Genomic DNA, 26,104 nt, shown 5'->3' with positions numbered 1-26,104 from the left:
GTGAAAGTTGCCCAGTCATATCCGACTCTTTGTGACCCCATGGACAATACAGTCCATGGAATTCTCCAGGCCAGAATACTGGAGTGGGTAGCCTTTCCCTTCTCCAGGGGATCTTCCCAACCTGGGGATCAAATCCAGGTTTCCCACATTGCAGGCAGATTCTTTACCAGCTGAGCCACAAAAGAAGCCCAAGAATACTGGAGTAGGTAGCCTATTCCCTTCTCCAGTAGATCTTCCTGACCTAGGAATTGAACCAGGGTCTCCTGAATTGCAGGTGGTTTCTTTACCAACTGAGCTATCAGGGAAGCCCCGACTAGATGAGAAGGCACTATTGAATTACCACCATTACCAAACTGTTGAAGTATCTGGTTCCAGAGCCTGCTTAGGGCCTGCTGCTGCTGCTGCTAAGCCACTTCAGTTGTGTCCGACTCTGTGCAACCGCATAGACGGCAGCCCACCAGGTTCCTCCGTCCCTAGGATTCTCCAGGCAAGAACACTGGACTGGGTTGCCATTTCCTTCTCCAATGCATGAAAGTGAAAAGTGAAAGTGAAGTCGCTCAGTCATGTCCGACTCTTAGGGACCCCATGGACTGCAGCCTACCAGGCTCCTCCATCCATGGGATTTTCCAGGCAAGAGTACTGGAGTGGGGTGCCATCACCTTCTCCTGCTTAGGACCTGTAAACCCCATTTTTAAGAGAAACATGACTGAAGACAGGGTAGCCCCATATGTAGGGTCTTTCAGTAATCAGGGAAGAAGTCTTCCTAGAAAAGATTCATTTCAGTATTCCTAGATTGTGGTACTCCAGAGAGTTTAACACCATTGGGCACTGCATAATTTTAAGAGTCCTCTAGTGACTGGGAAGAGGGCTATTTGAAGAGAATTAAAAGAGAAGAGGACCTTCCTTGCTCAGGAGAACAATGGAAATTGCAGCCTAGACATTAATTCCCTAACAGCTAATTAAATAGGTTTGTTCTTGGCGGTGGTCTACTTGACCTGACTATCATTTACACAGATGCAGAGCTACAAGACACTGTCCTCGATGAACGTCCGTTTCGTCTCAGAAGAACAAGGAACCCAGGAGTCAGCAGCCCATAGAGCGCGACGACGAATAGGGGTCTGGGTCTGGGCGAGTGAGGAGCTCAACGGGGCCTCTCCTCGCAGACAAGGGCAGCGAACTACACGTCCCAGAATCCTTGGGTTCTCGCGTGAACTACATTTCCCAGAGGGGTATAGCGACAGCCCCTTCCCCGCCCCTCCTGTACCTACTTGGGGTGCCTGGCTTCTGCAGCTGGCGTGAGCAGCCGCCTGGCCTGAGGTTGGCCCAGGCAGCACCTCGGGCGAGTCCAGACCCGAAGCTGCTGTCAGGCTGTGGCAATTCCGGAGCCTCCCGCCTGCAGCCCACGGAACCCCAGAGGCCTCGGTGAGGTGAGAGGCGGAGGGTCGGCGGGATGCGGGAGGGAAGACCCGGCCTCGGGAGGATGCGGCGTCGGGGCGCCAGACACAGGCCCAGCATGAGCGAGCTGGGCCTTTGTGGGCGCCAGCGGGCGGAGGGCCGGGCATCCGGGCTCCGTCCACCTCACGCCACCGCCTCCCACAGACGTGCCTTGAACGCCACAAGTCGGACACTTCCTCCCTTTTGGCTGGGCTCAGCCATCCTTCTGCTTCCTCCAGATAGGTTCCCAGCGCGCTACCTGCCTGGCTCCTTCCGGCGTTTGAATTGCTCTGGGCCGGCAGTGAACGTGAGAAAATAATTTCCTTCCCCTACCGTCGCCGCTGCTCTCCCTAGTGACAGGCTTGTTTTGCCTGAGAAGTGAATCGCCGGCTTCCCCCAGTGGCAGAATCAGGACTGGAATCCAGGTCTCTGGTTGTCTGTACCTCGTTTCTCAAGACAGCAGCCTCCTCCGCTATAGGAGAACTGATACTTTCCCTTTCCAAAGCAGTTTTCTCTAGAAATCTGGACATTGTTTCCTTGCAAGGAGGAGGACGAATTGGGTGGGAAGACTCGAAGTGCAGAAAAGTTGTCACATATGCACGCAGGGAGTTTAGAGCAGATGCCAGCCTCCCTGGCTGTGTGGACTGGGGCAAGTTGCTCCCACTCTGCCCTCAGTTTCCTGATCCATAAAATGGGGGCTGACAGTGTCAACCGTGCTCAGTAATGCACGTAGTGCCTGGCACTTCATGAGGCTCAAGGAGTTGCTGCTGCTGCTGCTGACTGAATCCTAGGACGTTTTTCACTGAGCCAGGGAAAGAGCTGGGCCTGGAACAGGATGACCCAGCCCTTCTGTCTGGTCCTGTCTACCCCTGGCTGCTTCTGACTTCCTTCTCTGAGGGCACTTGGCATCATTCTCAGGGAGTGTAAATGATTCAGAGCTGCCGATTCAGAGGGGTGGAAAACAGAAGGGGCTTCCTCCTGGCTCGCTTTGTCTTCCCTCAGATCTGGCCTCTGGAGACTTCACCCATCCTCAGGGGACACTGCCCAGAAAGAAGACATGGCTACTGAACAGAGGGAAGCAAGGTCTCAGGTGAGTTCATTGTCCTCTCAAGTCTTAGGGACAGGTGGGGTTTTTCACCCTCAAAGTAAAATTCTGTACCCAATACAGTTTTCGCCAGGATTTGGAGCTCAAGTCCTTTTCTCTTGAAGAACTCTTACACTGGTGGATGATGGGTTCTGTAGAGAATATTTGCCTTCCCCCTCCCCACCCCACCCTCCCCCATCTATGTCTAGTGTTTCTCTTTTTTTTTTTTTTACCCCTAATAGGTGCTCTTTTAGTCATTAACCTCAACTTACTATATGATTACTGGTTTGAGAAGTAAGATACCACATGTCTTGCACCACTTGGGGTCAGAACAAACAAACATACACCCTTGGCAGAGTTCCTTTCTGACATACTCCCTTTGCTCACTCATGTCCCCCTCCCTACCCTTGGCCAGAATGCTTTTCTTTTTCTTTCCACCCCTGAGAATCCTCATGATACTTTCCAAGGCTTTTGCCCAGTCCATAGTTTTTCATTTTTTCTCCTTCTTAACTTTCTGGATCATATAGCTTGTTTCCATCACTGCCTTGAAAACTGCTCTTGACCTGCCGTTTTCATCTTTATGCTGTGAAAGTGAGAGTGGGACCCCATCCCGCTGAGCTAGTGTGCAAATAAAGGATAACCATGTTGGAGGGGACGTAGATGGAGTAGTCTCTTGACTCCAAGAGTAGAGAGAAGACTCCTCAGGAAGCAGCAGTGAGAGTTCCATAGGATATTGGTAGTGGAGAGCAGGGTATACAGTGATTATTGAGTGGTTCTTTTGAGCCGGATGGCCAGGTTTGTGCCCATCTTCTCTGTTGCTGTTAATGTGCCTCAGTTTCTTCACCTGTGTAAAGAAAACATCCATGCCTACCTCCTAGCATAGATGAGAGGGTCCTGGGAATTAGTGCGTGGAAAAAGTTTTGATCAGGGCCAGGCGCATAGTAGATATTCAGTATGTGATGGTTGTGGCGGCTGAATGATATTAATATAATATATGATACTATTGTTGGTAGATAGAAATGACTGTACAGTGTTCGTCTTTTACTCATCCTCATCTAACCATAATAGGTAATGTTACTAGGGAATATCCCGAGGGCTTTAGCTTTATTCTCACTGTTATAGCAAAGTAGAAGTTATTACTGGGGTTGCCACTGAGGCTCAACAAAGTCAGGTAATCTGAAATCAAACCCAGGTTCTAAGTTTTCATGTTGGTTATCGTCCAGTCATTCCTCTTTTACCTCTTTTCAGAACACAGGGCAAGCCTAACCCCCAAGTTACCAGAGCTGTCTGCAATGGGATATTGTATATTTTCTGAACCCATGAAATGTGGTGGTTGATCTTCTGCAGCTATGGCTAGTACCTGCCTTTGCACATTTGGGTTGCTTTCTTCTAAGGCTTTCACATTCCATTCCAGCAGAGCCAAGCTGCTCTCTTGCCCCAAATCTTCTCTGTCCCTGTGTATGAGGCCTATATGACATTTCTCCCTGACCTCACCAGCTGTCTGTACATCAGTCCTGTGTGGACGTGTGTATAAAACTCAGTGACAGGACGTTTAAGACTAGAGAGTGAATATACCCACCAAGTGCTGGGTTAAAAGACAACTTCAGTTACTGTCTTGTCTCTGCCATGGATAAAGTAGTATGTGCCCTGGATCTTATGTTCCTCATCTCTAAAATGAGGATTAAACTAGGAAATGGTATATAGTCTTGTCCAGCAACACTTTTTTCTTTCATTGCTCAAATTATTCATGCATTTTTCCTGTCTACCAATTGGATTGTTATTTCTTTTGAGGGCAAAGATCATTTCTTATATCCCTCCCCTGTGCCAATAAATTATCTTATTATATGGCACTGCATGTTAATGTTAAAAACTTCAGAAAATAAAAAATACATATATAAAAAAGAAAGTAAAATCACTCTTACGCCAGCATCACCTGGACAAAATAATGGTCATTCCTTTGGTATGCAGCCTTCAGAATAATTTTCTATATACCTTTATTTATTTATTATTTATTTATGTACATATGTATGTGTGTATTTTTCTTTTCTTTGCATTGTTCACTTAAGAAGACTTTCTTTTCTCTCCTTGCTGTTCTCTGGACTTCTGCATTCAGCTGGGTATATTTTTCGCTTTCTCCTTTGCCTTTCACTTCTCCTCTTTTTCTCACATTTGTAAGGCCTCCTCAGACAACCACTTTGCCTTCTTGCATTTCTTTTTCTTGGGGATGGTTTTAGTCGCCCCCTCCTGTACAATGTTATGAACCTCCGTCCATAGTTCTTCAGGCACTGTCTACCAGATCTAATCTCTTTTAATTTTTCATTGTGATAATATATATATAGGATTAAATTTACCACTTTAACCATTTTTGAGTATATAATTCATTGACATTAAAGAACATTCACATTGTTGTGTTACATCATTACTGTTTATCTTCACTGTATGGATTATCTCATTTATTTCTTAACCCTGTGAGGTAGGCTTTGAGAGGAAGTTTTGCAGAGTGGTTAAGTAAGAAGCCTTTGGTGTTCCCTGGATTGGAATTCTATCTCTACCACTGACCAGCTGTGATATTGTGACTTATAATATGAAGTATATATTTGGTCTTTGTCCTTGTTTCTGGCACATAATTTCCCAAACCCTTGTGATTTCCTAAGTGATTATTAATAAATGATTTTTATCCCTGAAATTATTTCAGAGCAATGAAGGCAAAATGGATGTGCTTTGTTATTCATAACAAGGCCTTTCATTCACACCAGAGTTAGTTTGGTGACTTTTGGACCCCACCTAGAGATGGGGACTCATTGCCAGGGAAGCTTGATTAAAGGGTTGGAGCTTTCAGTCCTGCCCCCATACCCATGTTACCCACCCACCACCACCCTAAGAGATGAAAGTTGAATCAGTTGCTAATGGTCAATTATTTAATCAATCATGCCTATGTAATGAACCTTCATAAAAATCCAAAAGGGTTCAGAGTTCTTCCAGGCTGGTGAACATTTAAAGAGTCAGAGAGAATGGCAAATCCATAGTGCACCCCTTCGCTGTACATCTCTTTCATCTGCCAGTTCCTGAGTTACATTCTTTTTATCATAAACCAGTAATCTAGTAAGTAAATGTTTTCCTGAGTTCTGTGAGCCACTCTGGCAAATTAATCAAACCTTAGGAGGGGGTTGTGGAAACCTCCAATTTATAGCCAGTCAGTCAGAAACATGGGTAACAACCTGGACTTGTGATTGACATTGAAGGGGGGCCAGTGTTGTGGTACTGATCCTTTAACCTGTGGATCTGACACTACCCTCAGTGTCAGAATTGAGTACCAGCAGGTGTTGCACAATTGCTTGGTGTATGGAAAACCCCCCACATCTGGTGTCAAAAGTGAAATAGTACTGTGTTAAGGGTCAAAGAGACTTACAAGAGGAGTGATTTTTCCTTCATACCAGCTGTGTGACTTGGATAAATTTCTCCTTTGCTTTCTCATGTGTAAAGTGGAGATAATTTCATAGGGTTGTTGTGAAGACAGATTTACACTAAAGATTAATATAAAGCTCTAAGAATAGTACTTGGCCTGAAAAAAGCTTTCAATAAATGATAGGTGTTTTACTTTCCATTGTTACTGTCTTCAAATTTCAGGGAGCACAAATACAGTGCCTTAAGTTATGTAAACTAATCCCTCTCAGTGATTATTTCTGTTTCCATTTCTTTGCTGTTAGTAGGACGATGATAAACATCCATTTATGTACATTTTTGTTCACTGTTCATTATCAAACAAATACAGTAATTGGAGCATTAAAGAATATGCACATTTTAAAGCTTGTAATGTGTGTTATCAAATCGCCATCAGAAAGATTATTCTAATTAACACTCCCACTAATGGCATTAATACCTCCACACATCTTTTGTAGTGGCTAACAGGGCCTGGTTCATACTTCATGCTACTCAGTATATATTTGTCACAGGTCAGTTGTTCATTAAACAAATGATCTGGAAGTTTCACAACCCAGAATAGTATAGAAGCATTTCATGGTAGCCCATCTACTACCCACTGCCACCTTTTTCACCCTGTGTGATGGGTGGTCCTGGCTGAGCTGGGATGGCTTGTCTCTACAGGTGTCAGTGACGTTCGAAGATGTGGCTGTGCTCTTTACACGGGATGAGTGGAGAAAGCTGGCTCCTCCTCAGAGAAACTTGTACCAAGATGTGATGCTGGAGAATTATAGTAATCTTGTCTCATTGGGTAAGGAAATTTCCCCTGTAGATACAGAATTCAGAAATCTGGATACCTCAGTACCTGATTCCCTGGATAAAAGCCCTGGGTCATTTAAAAACTTTATCTGAGTTTTTTTCTTTTGTCTTTTTGCCTTAGCACTGTACAAACTGGATCTCCATAAATAAATCCGAAAAACTTTTTCCCCCTCATAGGCATGGAATTGCCCCATGGATGGGACAGTCTACAGAGCTGCACATTAGAAATTCCCTCATTGTAGGCACTTCCCTCATTTTCCCTCTAAGACTGAGCTATGATGTATTTGCTCATCTCTTAACAGAGCATCCCTCAACCCTCTTCTTTGACCCAACACTTGCTTTTCTCAATTATCTTTTACGGGGGTCAGCAAACTTTTTCTTTAAAGGGCCAGGGAGTAAGTATTTTAGGTTTTGTGGGCCATATATGGTCTCTGTAACATATTCTTTTTTTTTTTTTCAACCGTTCTTTGCTCAAGAACCATACATAAACGGATGGTAGTCTAGATTTGGCATATGAGACCCATAGTTTGCTGATTGCTGCCATCTTTCAAAGGGGTCAGATAGTGTTTTCTCATTTTAAACAAGCTTCTTGATACATAATCCTTTCCATAGATACCTGTTACAAATGTTAATTTAGTCTGTATATGTAACATGCATTTAACAGTGTATGCATATTCCCTCTTGTATAGGAAACTGTTTTTCCCTATTAATCAAGGCTGCACATTTATCATGCCTCACTGACATACAACTAAATGTTGCATTGTCCCTTGCCTTTACCCTAACATACCCCCTCACATCATGGGGTCACAACTTAAGCACCCCACAGAAGTTCTTTGTATCATCCTTTGAGTTTTCTACTCAGATTTCAGATTCTTTTTTGCATCAAGGCAAAATCAAGTCTTTTTGTTTTCTTTTTTTGCTCTATGAGCAGGACTCCTATTTCCCAAACCCAAAGTGATCTCCCTGTTGCAGCAAGGAGAAGATCCCTGGAAGGTAGAGAAAGAAAGCCCTGGAGGCACCTCTCTAGGTGAGTGGGTGGGGAATCTCTGCAGGCAGCAGTCTGGTAAATGAGTGGGTGTGTGACTTGAAGATGTTGGTCAGGGAAGTTTTTCTGGCTTCTCAGTGCTCAAGAAGTGGTAGAGAAGGGATGCTAAGGCCCCCATTTGCAAGCTTCCTCTTTTTCTCTGATACTTCACAGGTGACTCTCTCAGGATCTTTTTTCTTACTCTTTCCTGTTGTTTCAGAGGAGAGCTGCATTTTTAAGTATTCATTCAGCAAGCTTAGTGTATTGAAGGAACTGCAGCAGATTCATTCTGACTGAAGCCCAGGGTCATGGGAAAAGAAAGAGATGAGGAAGGAAATAGATTAGAAAGCCAGGTGGGGGTCACACTATGAAGCGCTTTGGTTCAGTTCTTAGGGATGGGAGCTGTCCATGGTTGACTGGAAAAAACTCAAGGATTTTAAACCGAAGAATTATATGGTCCTTGATATTCTAGAAAACATGGCCTCAGTCTGAGATACTATAGATAACCTTCAGTAAAATCATACCTAAAGAAGCCAAGCACACCTACACTGACAACACCACAGTCATAAAGAAAGAGCACTGGTGGAGGCAGAGCTCCAAGGCATGTAAGGGACTAAAAAGCAAATTGTGGAGCACGATTATGACATGTCACCATTTATGTCTAGAGAAACTTACATGTATGTTTGTTGGTATGCATACTAGGTGTGTAAGTCCTGAGAGAAAAGTCAGGCGACACCTGACCTGGTAACCAGTTCCATTTGGATTAGGATTGAGAATGGGCATGATGAAAAGTGACTTTATTTACATGTAATATAATTAAAGTTTTCACAGAGAATATATTAAGTCCTTATTTTGTAATTTGAATTTAATAAGAATAGTCACTTCAAAAACATTGTTGGGCTTAGATTTAAAGTGAGGAGAAACTAGAGGTGGGAACCTTCTGGAGATTATTGCATAATGTAAGCAAGACATTACCTAGAAGGCACATGCAGTGGGTTCAGAAGGAAAAAATAGGGGCCCCTTTTTTTAAAGATATAGGACAAGTTTGGTGTGGGATGGGTTTCACTTGAGATGTGAGCAAAATACGGGTACAGGCTACCCGTAAACAGCTGTAGAAGAATTTATGGGTTGGAACTGAACAGGGAGGTCAGGGAGGCATCAGTGCAAAGGTGGCATTTGAAGCCTTGAGCTGAGCAGATAAAGGAATAGAGGAGCAGACAAGAGTCCCAGGAACCGTTTATGAGATGGGTTAAGAGGGAAGAATCTGTGATTGAGCCTGAGAAGAAGTCACCAGCAGATGGACTGCAGGACAGGCCATATCCATCCCTAAAGCCCACACACCTTTAGGAGAATGCTTTCTTCCTAAGGTGAGATCATACAAGGTGAGATCTTTTGAGGTGGAGACCACACTTTTTCTTTGTTTATATCTTTTAACTGTCATTTGGGAGAAATACACTAATTTTGTAGGAATTTCTGGAGACCACCACAGAGTAAACAGAGAACTCAGGCAGTGAGAAACCAGTGGAGAGTTAGGAAGAATGTCAGTCCCTCTGTCAGGTATGGGCTGAGTCTGGCATGAAAGGTCAGAGGAAGAAAAGGAAGAACTGTTCCCTTTCCCTTCACCTCAGGAGACTCTGATCCATGAGTCCCCCTTCCTGAGTGAAGTATTAGTTGGATTAAACTGAATAGAAAGTATGACTGGAGTCCAGAGCTGTCCAGAGAGACCCCAAGGCCACCTAGCAGAGATGTGGAGTCCTTCTCTCTCAGGTTTGGGAAATTGAAGGAAAACTCTGAGTGGGTGTCTGGAGGAAGTAAAGACGTCAGCGTGTGCATTTCTCTTGACGCAGTGAACTTCCTCTCTTTGGTCGAAGGTGACAGTCAGATGGGGTGTCCTGGGGGTGCTGGCATGCGCTGTGTCCCTCCTGCACCCCTGGTGAACCCCCCATCTTCCTGGGCTGAAGTACCCTCGGAACAATTTCATTCCAAGAGGAACTCACTTCCCAGTGTGCTCAGGTGAAGGACCTGGATGTTCTTGGAAGCACTTCGATTATTAACTCTAGACCAGAGCCAAAAACCAACCCTTTAAACAACCAGTGACAGAAAAGCTTATGCTTCCAAGGTAGGACTCCTAGGATCTTTAGTTGCCTCCAAATATGTTTTTTAAAATATTATTTCCACTTCAAAACTACTCACAAATAGGAAAAACAAACAAAAAGGGAAAACAAACTGTCATCCCTAGATCCATATGTTTTATATTGAGAGATAGGAGGGAATGGCTCAAAAGGTACACAACTCATCTGAGTCTCGTACTTAAGAAATGAGTCCAAAGTCTATAATCAGTTTTCTGGAATATTATGTATATTATATGTGTGTATATGTATATAATTGTTCAGTTGCTCAGTCGTGTCTGACTCTCTGTGACTTCATGGTCTGCAGCATACCAGGCTCCTCTGTCCTCCACTATCTCCCAGAGTTTCCTCAAACTCATGTCCATTGAATCAGTGATGCCATCCAACCGTCTCATCCTCTGCCACCCCCTTCTCCTATCCCTGCAGTCTTTCTCAGCATCAGGGTCTTTTCCATTGAGTCAGCTCTTCGCATCAGGTGGCCAAAGTATTGGAGCTTCAGCTTCAGCATCAATCCTTCCAGTGAATATTCAGGGTTGATTTCCTTTAGGATTGACTAGTTTGATCTCCTTGCAGTCCAAGGGACTCTGAAGAGTTTTCTCCAACACCACAGTTTGAAAGCATTAATTCTTTGGTGCTCAGCCTTCTTTATGGTCCAACTTTCACATCCATACATGACTACTGGAAAAACCGTAGCTTTGACTATATGGGCTCTTTTGGGGAAAGATATCTCTGTTTTCTAGGTTTGTCATAGCTTTCCTTTCAGGGAGCAGTCTCATTAGATTGTTGCTTTAGCATGCAGTGGTTTATATGGCATGCATATGGTTTATAAATATATATATATAAACCAGGAATAATGTGATTGAATCAACTTGAACATCTCATGAGTTTGGTTTACACCCAATGTAAAAACATTCTTTAATTCAAAAATTTAAAAACCCAATGATGATTTGGGTAAACAATTCCCTCCAGTGAGAAAGTGCTTTTCTTTGTCTTTCTCTCTTCCTTTGTTGTATTTATGCGAGAATTCAGGGCAGACTGAACCTGGCAGGATGGTCAGCTGAGCAGTCACTTGTGGGCTGCCTTCAACTTGCTGAGATTTGTTGGAGCTGCATCTGCACAGAGAGTAGGGATCTTTTTCTAATTTGCAGAGAAGTGCTGTAGGGGATATACCAGCAATCTAATGAAATAGCATGCAGTAGTTTTAAACAGCGGATTTCTTACAAGGTGAAGTGTATTTAACATGTTTAAGTTAGTCTTGTTCTTTCCCCCTGCCTTCCCCTCCTGCCACCAACATCTTTTTTCCTTGTAGCTGCTAGAATGGTCTGTTTAAAATGTAGATCAGGTTATCTCACTCTGATGCCCAAAGCCTCTAGTGGCTTCTGCCACATGGAACACAATATAAAGCCCCCAGCATGGCCCTCAGAGGCCTTTGTGGTCTGGTTCTGGCTACCTTTTCACCTTCATCTCTTTCCTCTCTGCCCTTTATTGGAGAACTCTAATCACCCTGGTCTCCTTGTAGTTTGTCAGGCAGGCCAAATAGGCTCCCACCGCAGGGCCTCTGCACTTGCTTTTTCCTCTCCTGGACCATTTTTCTTCCTGGCAGCCAGGAGCCCATATGACTCACTTCCTTGCACTATACAGGTTTCTGCTCAGTTGGCACTTTATCAATTAGACACAGCTCATCTGGACATGGTCTTTTGTCCTCCACATTCTTTATTCCTTCACCATGCTTTATTTTCTCTGAGTACTCGTCACTGCAAAATAGTACATATTTATTTATTACCTGCTCTTACTCTGGATTGTAAGTTCCCTTATGCTAGATTGTCTGTTTATTTGTTCCCACCTCCTCAGTACCTAAAGTAGTGCTTGGTTAGAGTGAGCTTCCAGTTAGTGAATGCATGAGTGACTTGGTCAGGTAGTGGTGACAGAGCTAGAAAAAAGGGAACCAATTTCAGAGGTATTTGGCAGATGAAAGCAGCAGGACTTAGAGATGGATCAGATATAGAAGATAGAAGAGATGGAGTTGTCAAGGATGCTTCACTTGGTTTGTGGCCTGTTCTGGGATGGACAATGATATCATTCACTGAGATAGTGGTGCTAGGAGATCAGATTTGGGGGTTCGTATAAATATGGTTTTAGATGAATTAAATTGAATTGTCTTTTGGTTGATCCAGTTATCCAAGTGAAGATGTCAAATAGCCTGTTAGGTTTAGAGTTCCATCCCTCACAATATAAACTGAGCATTAAATGTGAAGACTCTGTCACTAAAAGATAATTGAAGCATTGCTTGAGTTTGAGTTAACCTGTAGAGTGGATTCAGGGTACAGAAAGAGCAAGAAAGAGGACAGGACTCAATCCAGAGAAACTCTGGCATTTCATGGCTAGGTAGAGAGAAATGAACCTGTAGGGATGCTAAAGTGTACTACAGACTAGTGTCATTGAAGTCAAGGCTCATAAAGGACGGTATCAGTAGGGTAGGGAAAATTAAATGAATTTGAGACTTACTTAGATGTTAGAAGAAACAAGCCTTGGTAATCGATTAACTGAGGGAGAAGTATGAAGGGTGCCTTTTAAAGTTTTGATTCAGAACTGGTGCCATTTATAGGTTATACAGGTTGGAGGGAGGGAATAGTCATAAATTCAGTTTTAGGCATGTTGAATTTGAGCTGTCTTTGAGACATCTAATTGCTGTTTTGAGTTGGAAGTTGTATAATTAGGTATGGAGAGTAGCGAAGTCTTGCCTAGAATGTTTGTAGATGAACCTGGCCTGTGGAAAGGGTACCGAGTGGAAAGAATTGGGGGCCTAGGACTGAACCCTGCAGAACTCCAAGGATTAAAGATCAGGTAGAGGAGAAGGAGTGCACAAAGGAGACTGAAAAGCTGCAAAGGAAATTGAGGCTGGTGGACCATGAGAAGAATGTGGAGGCGAGCTCAGGCAGAGAACTCCAGCAGCTGCTTACTGTAGCTTAGGCAAAGAACTTCTCAATGAAAAGGAGGAGTCACTATTGGATGCTGCTAAAACGTAAGTTAGGCGAGGGCTGAAGAGCACATCTTGCTTTTATCACATGGAGGTCATCGTTGCCTTAAAGAGAGTGGTAGTAAGAATAGAAGCCAAAAATGAGCCCATGAGAGGTGCATGAGGAAATGAACACATGTGGGATACTGTAGAAGGTGAGATGTGATGAGGAGGCAGCAGCAGCAGCTGGCAGAGCTCTTATTTGCAAATATAAATACATATTTCTTTTTTTCCTTTGTCCACTCCAATTATATTATACAGCATATGTTATTCTACCCCTTTCACTTGGTATATATTGATGCTCTGTGCATGTCATTTCATTGAGAGCTTTCTCACTTAAGGAATAGTTCTATGGTCTTCAGCTGACTCTCTTCCAGGCAGAAGAGGTGGTTTTGGATTGTATGTGGCTTTGGGTAATGTTAACCCAGTTAATCCAACTGTCCATCAGAGAAATCTGCTTGAATAAACTGGGTACATTCTCACCAAGAAATTCTTTGCAACTGTAAAAAGGAATGAGGGGAGATCTCTGTAAATTCCATTGTGAGATGATAATATTACTAAGCGAGGAAAAGTGCAGATAGCAAAGAAAAGAGGAGATACCAAAAAAGAAAAAGTGTGTATTTGCTTGTATTTAAAAAAAAAAAAGAAAAGCCAAAAAAAAAAAAGGATGAAAGCAGATCAATAAAGAACCCAACTGCCAATTCAGGAGACACAAATACCATCCCTGGGTTGGGAAGATCCCCTGGAGGAAGGCATGGCAACCCACTCCAGTATCTTGCCTGGAAAATCCTATGGACCAAGGAGCCTGGCGAGCTACAGTTCATAGGGTTGCAACAAGTCAGACATGACTGAAGTTACTTAGGACGCACACATATCAATAGAAAAGGTTACCTGTAAGGTGAAAGAAGAAAAACAAAAAGGATTAAGAGAATGCTGCTGCTGCTAAGTCGCTTCAGTTGTGTCTGACTCTGTGCGACCCCATAGATGGCAGCCCATCAGGCTCCCCCGTCCCTTGGATTCTCCAGGCAAGAACACTGGAGTGGGTTGCCACTTCCTTCTCCAATGCATGAAAGTGAAAAGTGAAAGTGAAGTCGTTCAGTCGTGTCTGACTCTTAGTGACCCCATGGACTGCAGCCTACTGGGCTCCTCCGTCAATGGGATTTTCCAGGCAAGAGTACTGGAGTGGGATGCCATTGCCCTCTCCAGATTAAGAGAATAAGGATAGAATTAAATAAAACTGGAAAAGTGTTCCATAAATATTGAAAGCAAAATGAAACAAATGACCCTAATAGTATATCATATTGTTGGCTTAGTCACATAGAAAAGAATTATCTCAATTGCCTTTAAATCACAGCAGTTTAAATAAAGATCCTTAGTGGTTTATATCAATATTATGATTTATAATAAAAAATATATATTTGGTGCATGAGTGCTCAGTTGTGTCCAAAACCCCATGGACTGCAGCACACCATACTCCTCTATCCATGGAATTTTCCAGGCAAGAATACTAGAGTGGGTTGCCTTTTCCTACTCCAGGGAATCTTCCTGACCCAGGGATCAAAACTGTGTCTTCTGCATTGTCAGGAGGATTCTTTACCCCTGAGCCTCCTGAGTACAGTTCTTAAAATCCATGGCTGATTCATGTCAATGTATGGCAGAAACCACTACAATCTTGTAAAGTAATTAGCCTCCAACTAATATAAATAAATGAAAAAAATAAACAATTTTTAAAAAAAAATGATCTATAAGTTACTTCTATGACACACCTTAGCTTTTTTGTTCTTGAGGCTTTTTGTTGCTAAATAACATGGGATGTGGGAAGAAAAGAGGCGAGCGGATGGTCTCTTGGTGTGGTCCCAATTGTGTCGACTGTATTCCTGGTAGGGAGCTTTGTAGTTTCTGTTACGATGTCCTTCAAAATAAATCAAGCTTAATATCTGCTGGGTCCAGATGGTACCTGTAAAAATAATCTTGTTTTCAATTCTGACTTAATTTATAATAAAAGTTCAATAGGAATGCCGTCTGTCTCAAAATTAAAAAAAAAAAAAAAACCCTGGGAAATCCTAGGTGATGAGAGCCCCAAAGGTGTCTTTGTTATGTTAATGATGTTTCTCTTGGACCCTACCTTAGAATGGGATTTGGTTTCCAGGACCAGTCATGTGATGAAAGGGTTGAAACTTTTAATACCACACCAGGGAGGGGAGGGGGCCTAGAGGTTGAACTGGTTGCCAGTGGCCAATGATTTAATTAATCATGCCCATGTAATAAAGCCTCCATAAAACCTCAAAAGGACAGATTCAGAAAGCTCCTGAGTTTCTGAACATGTGGAGATTTGGGGAGAGTGATTCACTTGGGGAGGGCCTAGAAATTTCATGCCCTTTCCCCATACATTGCCCTGTACATCTGTTCCATCTGGTTTTTCTCAAGGTATATCCTCTTATAATTAACTGGTGATCTAGTAAGCAAAAGTGAGTTATGAGCCACTATAGCAAATTAATCAAACCTAAGAAGGGGGTCATGGGAACTTTTGATTTGTAGCCAATTGATCAGAAGTATAGATGATAACCTGGGCTTGTGACAGATGTCTGAACGAGGCAGGGGGAAGTCTTATAGAACTGAGCACATAACCTGTGGGATGTGATACTGTCTCTAGGTTTCAGTAGGAAATGGCAACTCACTCCAGTATTCCTGCCTGGGAAATTCCATGGACAGAGGAGCCTGGTGGGCTATGGCCCATGGGGTCACAAAGAGTTGGATATGACTAAGCATGCATACTAGGTATTATAGATAATGTTAGAGTTGGATTGTAGGACACCCACTTGGTATCCAAGAATTGCTTATTGATGTTTTAACCATCCCTGAGAAGCACATTGGAACTGAGTGAGGAACATTTACTATCTTACAGGCAAAAATAAGTTCAAACAATTATGTTGATTTTGGTGGATATAGTAAAAGTATGTGGTTGTGTTTACAAGTGGAATTTTATATTTGATAAATGTGTTCTGAAATATTGATAAAATGATATAATAGGGCATTAGTATACTTTAGCATACTCTAATGGAAGAGATATAAGGGAGTTATTTTGGGTTTGCCAAAAAGTTCATTTGAGCTTTTCCATAACATCTTACAGAAAAACCTGAGTGAACTTTTTGGCTTTCTCAGCCTGTTCCAACAAAGTACCACAATTGTGTGGCTTTAAGCAACAGAAATTTATTGTCTCACAGTTTCGTGGGACCATGCTTTCTCTGAAACTCCAGATAGGGTCCTTCCTTGCCTCTCCCTACCTTCTCGTGGTGACGAGCAGTCCTTGTTCCTTGGGTTACAGCTGCGTCACTCCAGTCTATGCTTCTGTTGTTATTTGGTGTTCCCAGGGGTATCTTGACATGATCTTTGTGTGCTTGCCTGTGTCCAAATTTCCCTATTATAAAGACACCAGTCATGTTAGATCCCACCCTAATCACCTCATCTTAACTTGATTGAATCTGTGAAGTTACTATTACCAAATAAGGTCATATTCTGAGTTGCCTACTCCTTTTTTCTCTCTAATGCAAAACAGTGAACTCCTTAAAGAAGTTAACTGTTTCTTTTCATTACCAGATCTGGAATGTCTTGTGGATCATGTACCTAGGATAGAGCCTAACATATTGTAGGTGCCTTTTAAATATTTGAAGAATGAGTTAAATACAGTACAATCAATGCTTTTTGAAATAAGAGTTCTGTATAGAAAGAAGGTTAAATTTGGTAGGAAGTAATATTGGAAAGGTGAGAAACAGATCAAAGGATTAAATTGAAGGTCAATAGCAATAGTCACTATAGAGTAAGAAGGTCCCGAACTTGGATGTATTAATGATGGTTGTTAGAAACATCTTAGTGATACAATTTAAGGGAATTTGATGACTGACTAGACATGGAATGCAGGAGAGAGAAGGTTCTGAGATCAAACTAAGAATTTATGGCAAAGGAGCTGAGGAGGTTATGATATAATTCAGAGCTAGGAAACACAGAAAGAAAAGTTTGAAAGAAATGTACTGGTTTCAGATTTGGACAAACTGAATTTGAAGAAAAATACACAAATGGAAAATCTAGCAGGCAACTGGAAATAACTCTCTAAAGTGTTTTGAGAGTTAGTATAGTCATTGACATCAGAGGTATGGGAGTGGATGAAATCACGTGGGAAGAGAAGATTAAAGAGAGACTCACAGAGATTCATAAGCACCGAGGGAAGAGAATCTAGACCTAACGACAGGTTTTAGTTGGGGTGGTAGTCATTGGCAAAATCACCTGGTCTCTAAACTTCTGACCGAAGTTATAGCCTTGTTTATGACATAACTCAGGCTCAGGCTTGATTCTGAGAAGAGCAAAAGTTGAACTGCACTTATGGAGACACCTCTGTGGACTTACCAGAAACTTTAAACAGATCACAGGGAAGAGTTAGGATGTCCACAATCCAGGACTCATGTCCCCTTCAACACGCAACATGAATTTTGGACTACGCTATTGGCACTTGAAGTAGAGTGAAATGAGTTTCCCGTTATTGGTATGGAACCTTGTAGCTGTAATTACTTCCATTAAAAAATTAAAACTGCCCAAATCCTGTTTCTCTATTCTCCTTTAAACAAAACTTTTCAAAAGCATTTCTATACTTGATGTTTCTCCCAGTGTTTCTGTGCACTCCAGTGGGGCTTTATTCCTGTTCCATGAAAAGTCTCCATCTTGGCACAATCAGGGTTAAGTTTTTAGTTCTCAACAAACACAGTCCACTAGCAATTCCAGTTCTGTTAATAGGTGATAAGAATGCAGTCACCTTATACTTCTACCTTCTTTCTCACCTACTTAACTATAGGAACCTCATAATCTTCCCTGTTTCCTGCTTCTACTTGTGTGTCAACACTGTTCTCTACACAGTAGCCAACTTGAGTGAGGATGTAATTGCCTGTGACTTCCCAGCATACACAGAATAAAATTCCAGAGTCCTTACATGACCTGTTAGGCCTTATATGACTTGCCTCTACCTATTGCTTCAATATTATTTACCATTTTCTCTCTTGCTCAATGCACTCTAGTAGCCACACAGCCTCTTTGCTGTATCTCAGAAGTCACCACACTTTGATATTTGCTGTTTCCTTCACCTAGGAAGCTCTTGCTTCACACATCCATATGGTTGTTATTTATTTACTTATTATTTGTTACACCTTCCCACGCACACACACACACACACAAACACAAAACCAAGGTAAAAGCTCCTTAAAGACTGAAATTCTTAGTCATCACATTCTCTACATTCCCTAGAACTTTACCTGGCCCATAGTAGGCACTTAATAAGTATTTGGGAATGGAAAGGATGTCTGCAGCATATGCAAAGATAACACACACACACACAAAAACAAAAATGTAGGGCTCTGGAAATTGCATATAGTTCCGCATACCTGGCAGGAAGCCAGGGAAAGGAGATGAGTTCCAAGCTGAACAAAGGTTAGATCATCACATACTTTGTTCACCCTGTTAAGTACTCTATACCTTATAAGTTGAAGATAAGTTGGACAATCTTAAGTTTGCAGCATGGTAAAAGGAGAATTTTAGAAAGATTAGTCTGTTACAGTGTGGAGACTGAATTGGCAGAGAGCAAGACTATACAAAAAAATCTTCATGAACCAGATAACCATGATGCTATAATCACTCACCTAGAGCCAGACATCCTGGAATGAGAATTCAAGTGGGCCTTAGGAAGCATCACTACAAACAGAGCTACTGGATGTGATGGAATCTCAACTGAGCTATTTCAAATCCTAAAAGATGATGCTGTGAAAGTGCTACACTCAATATGCCAGCAAATGTAGAAAACTCAGCAGTGGCCACAGGACTGGAAAAGGGCAGTTTTCATTCCAGTCCCTATGAACAGCAATGCCAAAGAATGTTCACACTACCACACAATTACACTCATCTCACACACCAGCAAAGTAATGCTCAAAATTCTCCAAGCCAGACTTCAACAGTATGTGAACCATGAGCTTCCAGATGTTCAAGCTGGATTTTAGAAAAGGCAGAGGAACAAGAGATCAAATTGTCAACATCAGGTGGCTCATCAAAAAAGCAAGAGAGTTCCAGAAAAACATCTATTTCTGCTTTATTTACTACATCAAAGCCTTTGACTGTGTGGATCACAACAAACTGTGGAAAGTTCTTCAAGAGATGGGCATACCAGATCACCTTACCTGCCTCCTGAGAAATCTGTATGCAGGTCAAGAAGCAACAGTACCAGACATGGAACAATGAACTGGTTCCAAATTGGGAAAGGAGTACGTCAAGGCTGTATATTGTCACCCTGCTGATTTAACTTATATGCAGAGTACATCATGTGAAATGCTGGGCTGGATGAAGCACAAGCTCGAGTCAAGATTGCCAGGAGAAATATCAATAACCTCAGATACACAGATGACACCACCCTTATGGCAGAAAGAGAAGAAGAATGAAAGTGAAAGAGGAGAATGAAAAAGTTGGCTTAAAACTCAGCATTCTAAAAACCAAGATCATGGCATCCAGTCCCATCACTTCATGGCAAATAGATGGGGAAACAATGGAAACGGTGAGAGACTTCATTTTGGGAGGCTCCAAAATCACTGCAGGAGGAGAAGGGGACAACAGAGGATGAGATGGCTGGATGGCATCACCGACTCGATGGACATGAGTTTGAGTAAACTCCGGGAGTTGGTGATGGACAGGGAGGCCTGGCGTGCTGCGATTCATGGGGTCACAAAGAGTTGGACACGACTGAGTGACTGAACTGAACTGAACTGAACTGAAAATCACTGCAGATGGTGACTGCAGCCATGAAATTAAAAGATGCTTGCTTCTTCGAAGAAAAGCTGTGACCAACCTAGACAGCATATTAAAAAGCAGAGACCTTTGCTGGCAAAGGTTTGTCTAGTCAAAGCTATGGTTTTTCTAATAGTCATGTATGGATGTGAGAGTTGGACTCTAAAGAAAGCTGAGCCCTGAAGAATTGATGCTTTTGAATTGTGGTGTTGGAGAAGACTCTTGAGATTCCCTTGGACTGCAAGGAGATCCAACCAGTCCATCCTAAAGGAGATCAGTCCTGGGTTTCATTGGAAGGACTGATGCGGAAGCTGAAACTCCAATACTTTGGCCACCTGATGGGAAGAACTGACTCATTAGAAAAGACCCTGATGCTGGGGAAGATTGAAGGCAGGAGGAGAAGGGGACAACAGAGGATGAGACGGGTGAATGGCATCACCAACTCAATGGACATGAGTTTGAGCAAGCTCCAGGAGTTGGTGATGGACAGGGAAGCCTGGTGTGCTGCAGTCCACGGAATCACACAGAGTTGGACACGACTGAGCGACTGAACTGACTGAAGTCTAGAGGTGGTGATAGTTGTTGTTAAGTTGACCAATTGTGTCCAACTCTTTTGCAACCCCATGGACTGTAGCCTGTCAGGATCCTCTGTCCAAGGGATTTCCCAGGCAAGAATACTGAAGTAGGTTGCCATTTCCTCCAGAGGATCTTCCCAACCCAGGGATCGAACCCGCATCTCCTGTATTAGCAGGCGGACTCTTTACCACTGAGCCACCAGAATTAGGAGACTATGGTAGAACATTAAAGCGTGAGAAGCAGAGTACCATTTAGGTACCTGAGTTCAGTGCTCAAGAGCTCTAGTAAACTTGTCGGTCATAAAACAGCAGTCTTTACATACAGGCCTACATAAAGGTATAGGTCTCTAGCGAAGGCAGGATCTCTAACTTTACATTATAACTGACAATCCACAATTTTGGAATCTTTCTTTTTCCTGGCACATGTAGCCTGTAACCAATGACTGGTGTTCACAGGGAAAGTACTCCAGTTTTATGACTGCCTCCCACTCTTCTACCCAAATAATGTTATTGAAAGTTGATCATTTAGCAAGATTTAGATGGACAAGGAACTTGGAAGGTATTAACAGAAAATTTAAAAAAAAAAAAAAAAAAAAACCTCCTCTTTCCGTAACAGTAAATAGGAAAGATGAGAGAGATTTTGAAACAGCAGAAAGATTTTGTGATTGGCTAAGTGAAAAGAAGCTATTACACTAAATACACACTGTGTGCTTTTCCAGAAGATGTGGTCCCTAATTGAATGAATGATTTATTGATATTTAGGGTTTTTTTTTAATGAATGTTATTCTCACTTGCCCTGCATGGCAAATACCAGTGCCTTGAAAAATAGGAAAAGAAATAGTAAAGATGGGTGCGTATAAAATTAGTCAAAGAGAATGTGTAGAGTGAAGGGAAAAAATCCCAAACTCTAGAGAAAGCAATTTTTAAAGGGGGAATAGAAGAAGTTACCCATGAAGGAAACTGAGAAGTTAACTCTGGTAGAAGAAAAGACAAAAGCAAAATATATTATGTTCACCAAGCAAAGACAATCTGTACACAGATTATGAATGTCAAGTAGAAATGTCAAAATACAGTAAGATGCAGAGGAACCCTTAAAATGGTTACTGTAACTCAGGAGAAAATAAATAACTATATGTATACTTGTTCCCCTGGCAAATTTTAATATTCAATTAATTGCATCCTTACCCAATTAAAATTTATTTAACTTAATTCTGTTCTTTACCATGTTATCATGTTAGCCCTTTTTACCTTTTTTATATTTGATCTTTGCCTCTTTTATATGTTGCTTGCATAGCCTCTCTTGCTTGATGCATTAGCAAGGTTACTTTCCTATCTTGCAACCTTTGGTTTCAGGCCTACCTGTTGTTACCTCAGTAGATTAATCTAATTCCTTCCTGTTTGAAGTGGCTCTGAGACCCCTCATTACTTGTGTAATGTACTGTCCTGGAGGCAACTGCTACAAGTGTTTGAATCATGTGTGTGTGTGTGTGTGTGAAATTAATATATAAGTAATTGAAAGTATTTGACATTATTCAAAAATTTATATATAAATTGTTGAGGAAGATTAGTAAAACATTTTGTATATAATTCAGATGCCATTAGGAGGATCTGCAGGTTAAAAGGGCATGCTGTCTGCTTGCAAAGAATATTTAGGATAGAAAAGGAAAGTGAAATATATTTAGATATAGGTAGATAGATAGGTATAATTACATGTGTAGAATATATATATATGTTTTTTAATACTGTGATGAGTGCCTGTAATAAGAGGAATGGACTGTGTAAACTCACAGTACCCCTGTGTTCACTATTTACAATAGCTCGGACATGGAAGCAACCTAGATATCCATCGACAGATGAATGGATAAAGAAGTTGTGGTACATATACATAATGAAATACTACTCAGCCATAAAAGGAATGCATTTGAGTTTGTTCTTATGAGGTGGATGAACCTAGAGCCTATTATACAGAATGAAGTAAATCTGAAAGGAAAAACAAATTTCATAATTAATGCATATATATGGAATCTAGAAAAATGATACTAATGAACCTATTGTCAAGGCAAGAAGAGAGATGCAGACCTAGAGAACAGACTTTGGACACAGCAGGGGAAGGAGAAGGTGGGACAAATTGAGAGAGTAGTATTAACATATGTAAATTACCATGTGTAAAATAGCCAGTGGGAAGTTGCTGTAGGCACAGGGAGCTCAACCTGGTGCTCTGACAACCTAGAGGAATGGGATGGGGTGGGAGTTGGGGAGGAGGTTCAAGAGGGAGGGGACATGTGGGTACTTATGGCTGATTCATGTTGTTGTATGGCAGAAGCCAACACTATTGTAAAGCAGTTATACTCCAATTAAAAATAAATATTATTATTTTCTACAAAACAATTAGAAACACTCAGTTAACTTTTGAATGGATTCTGAATGATACAAAGGAATTTGGCATGAGGGAAAAGGGATGAAGACTTTCCAGATTATGAATGATTATACAAATAAGAGAAATGTCAAGAAGATAATTTAAAATTCTGTCATGGGCTTTGGACTCTCATCCCAGACTGCCATTTTCAATTTATGGTTCCTCTTTTAATCCTTCTTCTCCATTTTTCCATTAACTGATTCTCCTGGTCACTCTTACACTCACCCTCTTTAAATGGGTTTGTTTAATCTTTTCTCCACTCTCTTGTTCTCAGCTTGTGTTGTCTTATTTCTCTGTACTGCTTAATTAAATCTCCTAAGTTTTTCTTATTATCTTTTGGCCAAATAATGAGACCTTATTTGAATACCATAAATATTCAGTCTATACATTTAGTAGCCAAATGCTGTATCACATGAAACATTTTCAGTTTTTTCTTTCCTCTCCAGGATGGAAGAACAGTTGTAAAACCACAAAGTCAACTCAAACACAAGGTCACTCATTTCAGGAACTGATAATGAAAAGATCCAAAAGGAGTGGACCCGGGGACTTCAAATCAGAAAAACCCTGCAGATATGAAGGCAGATTAGAGAAAAAGCAGGAGAAAAAAGAAAGTTTACAGATAGTTTCAGTCACTCACAAAAAGATCCTCACTATAGAGAGGAAACATAAAAATACTCAATTTGGCCAAAATTTGAGCCCAAAGTCAGTCTTTTTTAGGCAACAGGTGATCCCAAGAGAAAAAACCCCAACAAAATGTGAAATACAAGAAAAGAGCTTCAAACAAAATTACAGTTTATTTAATCAACAAAAAACCAACACAGCTGGGCAACGTTATAAATGTAGTATGTGTGAGAAAACTTTCATTAATACTTCATCCCTTCGTAAACATGAGAAAAACCACAGTGGAGAGAAATTATTTAAATGTAAAGACTGTTCAAAAGCCTTTAACCAAAGTTCAGCACTTATTCAACATCAAATAACTCATACTGGAGAGAAACCCTATATATGTAAAGAATGTGGGAAAGCCTTCACTCTCAGTACCTCCCTTTATAAACACTTAAGAACACATACTGTGGAGAAATCCTATAGATGTAAAGAATGTGGTAAATCCTTCAGCAGAAGATCAGGCCTTTTTATACATCAGAAAATCCATGCTGGAGAAAACCCCTATAAATATAATCCAGGTAGGAAGGCATCTAGTTGTGGTACATCCCTTCCTGGATGTCAGAGAATTCATTCCAGAAAAAAGTCCTACTTATGTAATGAATGTGGTAATACCTTTAAGTCTAGTTCATCCCTTCGTTATCATCAGAGAATTCACACAGGAGAGAAACCTTTTAAATGTAGTGAGTGTGGGAGAGCCTTCAGTCAGAGTGCATCTCTTATTCAACATGAAAGAATTCACACTGGAGAAAAGCCTTACAGATGTAATGAATGTGGAAAAGGCTTCACTTCTATTTCACGACTTAATAGACACCGAATAATTCATACTGGTGAGAAGTTTTATAATTGTAATGAATGTGGTAAAGCCTTAAGTTCCCACTCAACACTTATTATTCATGAAAGAATTCATACTGGAGAGAAACCATGTAAATGTAAAGTGTGTGGGAAAGCCTTCAGACAAAGTTCAGCTCTCATTCAACATCAGAGAATGCACACTGGAGAAAGACCCTATAAATGCAATGAGTGTGGAAAAACATTCAGATGTAACTCATCCCTTAGTAATCATCAGAGAATTCACACAGGAGAGAAACCATATCGATGTGAAGAATGTGGGATATCTTTTGGCCAAAGTTCAGCTCTTATTCAACATCGGCGGATTCATACAGGAGAGAAACCCTTCAAATGTAATACATGTGGGAAAACTTTTAGACAAAGCTCATCACGTATTGCCCATCAGAGAATTCATACTGGAGAGAAACCCTATGAATGTAATACATGCGGGAAACTTTTCAATCACAGATCATCCCTTACTAATCATTATAAAATTCATATTGAAGAGAACCCCTAGGAAGTAGATATGCATGTGTGAAGTTCTGAAACCAAAGCTCACCAGAATACATGAGAGTGATGTAATAAATGTAATGGATATGAAAAGCCTTTCTATAGTTTAGTCCTCATCAGATAATAAATCCTAAGGACAAACCTATGTAATGCATATTGAGGAAGCCTGTCAGACAGTAGTAATAACCTAAAATGAAGAATCCCTAACTGGAGACATTGACTTTGGGCATTTGTAAACTAATTGTTCTCTCTACAGCAGTGTAGACTACATGTCATATGTAATTGTTACAAGCATCTGGGTGATGAGGGGAGGTGTGCACTGGATTTCCCATTGAAATAAATGTTAATGCTTTTTTAAATAACTTGACATTGTTATGTATGCTATTATATGTAATAGCATATAACAGATGTGGTCAAATAAATTATACATTTTTAGAAAAAAGGACCAAATAAAAGATAAAAATGAACTGTAAACTACCTCTCAATTTCTGGGGTTAGTCCTTTTCCTGAGTTGCTGTCAAACTTTGTGCATGGATTTCATTTAAAAATAGAAATAAAAGTCTGTTCTCTTCTTCTTTTGTTCTTCTAGTAATTGCTATAAATTTCAAATTTTCTACTCAGAATTTTTTTTCTTTTTTTGCTCTGAATTAATTTATTACGAAAGTATACTTGCTAAATACTGTGAGCTGTAATCTTAGGGATATTAAATGGAAAAATAAGCAGTTTTCAAAGCTATTTAAAGTATTTAATACAGTATTGAAAAAAAAAAGTAATACAGTATTGAAAGTTATTAAATGTTTAATATATATGTATTTAATAATATAGATTCTAATATCACACCAGAAAGGCCTGTCAAAAGTCGTTTAATGAATCTAGCATATATGCCAAAATGTTGAAAGGTACATTGATCACGTCATGAAATAGAGTACGTTTTTCCTTCTTGGTGTTTTTAGTATCAAAACAATTTCAGGAAAACAAAAGGAATAATTATAAACAACTCAGTAGTTTGTTTTTCTCCTAGCCTTGGGGCAGGTACTGTATTGCACACTGGAAACTTCAATAAAAAAGTCACAGACCTTTAAGAAGCTATGAATGAAGTAAAGGGAATAGAGTTGAGGAGCTATCAGATGAGTAAAGCAAATTATGTCAGTGTATACAAGTGTGGTTGTTTTAACAGGCAAATAGATTGTGAAAATATTTTGCAGTGCAAGAACATTGTAGCAATTTGGACATGAAGAAAGAGATTGAACCTAACTAAGGAAGCCTGATTACATCAGAGAAAGTTTTCCAGAAGCAACGATCCCTGAGTCAGGTTTTGAAAGAATAAGAGCTCTCCAGAGGTTGAGATAGGCCTTCCAAATAAGAGGAAA

The 26,104-nt window shown here is 41.0% G+C and overlaps 1 protein-coding gene across 7 annotated transcripts; it reads left to right on the top strand.

The window, feature by feature from the left end:
• Window positions 1–1,286: 1,286 nt before the first annotated feature.
• ZNF354A (zinc finger protein 354A) lies at window positions 1,287–25,308 on the top strand. Of its 7 annotated transcripts, none has more exons than XM_061151091.1 (6): window positions 1,287–1,427; window positions 1,674–1,741; window positions 2,437–2,524; window positions 6,623–6,749; window positions 7,689–7,784; window positions 23,177–25,308. In XM_061151091.1, the coding sequence occupies exons 3-6, from the start codon at window positions 2,492–2,494 to the stop codon at window positions 24,739–24,741; spliced, it is 1,821 nt and encodes a 606-aa protein (XP_061007074.1). In that variant the 5' UTR covers window positions 1,287–1,427; window positions 1,674–1,741; window positions 2,437–2,491; the 3' UTR covers window positions 24,742–25,308. The 7 variants fall into 7 exon arrangements, with proteins under 7 accessions (XP_061007074.1, XP_061007073.1, XP_061007075.1 ...); XM_061151090.1 differs by having other exon boundaries at window positions 1,674–1,859; XM_061151089.1 differs by lacking the exon at window positions 1,674–1,741 and having other exon boundaries at window positions 1,288–1,427.
• The last annotated feature ends 796 nt before the right edge of the window (window positions 25,309–26,104 follow it).

This window comes from Dama dama, chromosome 9, assembly GCF_033118175.1.
Source record: "Dama dama isolate Ldn47 chromosome 9, ASM3311817v1, whole genome shotgun sequence".
NCBI lineage: Eukaryota > Metazoa > Chordata > Mammalia > Artiodactyla > Cervidae > Dama > Dama dama.
Note: the sequence above shows the minus strand (reverse complement) of the source record. Positions and strands in the feature narration are given on the sequence as shown.

Coding starts and splice junctions, on each gene's coding strand:
- ZNF354A (XM_061151091.1), top strand. CDS start 2,492: ATGGCTACTGAACAGAGGGAAGCAAGGTCTCAG. Junction 2,525..6,622: donor AGAGGGAAGCAAGGTCTCAG/GTGAGTTCATTG, acceptor TTGTCTCTACAG/GTGTCAGTGACGTTCGAAGA. Junction 7,785..23,176: donor CCCTGGAGGCACCTCTCTAG/GTGAGTGGGTGG, acceptor TTTCCTCTCCAG/GATGGAAGAACAGTTGTAAA.